The 539-nt window shown below is 64.2% G+C and overlaps 1 protein-coding gene across 1 annotated transcript in view; it reads right to left on the bottom strand.

Annotated features, from left to right (window-relative positions):
• QRICH2 (glutamine rich 2) overlaps positions 1–539 on the bottom strand; it is a 27,959-nt gene that overhangs the window by 6,318 nt on the left and 21,102 nt on the right. The window contains exons 13-14 of the mRNA XM_025047115.1: positions 418–492; positions 62–249 (exon numbers count right to left, since the gene is read on the bottom strand). Of these exons, the coding sequence (XP_024902883.1) occupies positions 62–249; positions 418–492 (263 nt within the window). The remainder of the gene's footprint in view (positions 1–61; positions 250–417; positions 493–539) is intronic.

The raw sequence follows: 539 nt of genomic DNA, 5'->3' as shown, positions 1-539 counted from the left end.
GAGTAGGTCGGGGGTCCGCAGTGCCGGGAGAGGGCGGCGCTGTCCTGATCCGGGGAAGCCCGGAGCCTCTTTCTTGCCCCTCACCTTGTTGTCCATCTCCGTCAGGAGCCTGTCCAGAATCTTCTGCCAGTCCTGCTCCTGCCCACTCATCTTGGCCACCAGCTCCTGCATCATGTGGTTCAGCTGCTCCGTGGTGGCGTCGAACTGGACGCGGCTCACCTTGGCCGCCAGGGCGCTCTTGTCGGCTTTCTGTCAGCAGAGAGGACAGAGAGGACCATGGCGGGGCGGCCACCTCTGCGGCGTCCGCCCCGGCGCTGAGCCCACGCCCACACCCGCACAGGCTCCCCTGCACTCCTAGCCTTTCACGGGATGACCAGCGAGACTGCCGGGGACATCTCCCCCGGGCCTGGGCCTCACCACGTCGATCTCCATCTCCAGGTGCTCCCTGTTGGCCTTCTCCTTCTCAAGCTTCTGTAGACCCTGGTACAAGACCTGGGCGGCCGAGAGAGCAGAGAATAAAGAGCAAGAAGCTGAACTCT

This window comes from Pteropus alecto, unplaced genomic scaffold, assembly GCF_000325575.1.
Source record: "Pteropus alecto unplaced genomic scaffold, ASM32557v1 scaffold134, whole genome shotgun sequence".
NCBI lineage: Eukaryota > Metazoa > Chordata > Mammalia > Chiroptera > Pteropodidae > Pteropus > Pteropus alecto.
Note: the sequence above shows the minus strand (reverse complement) of the source record. Positions and strands in the feature narration are given on the sequence as shown.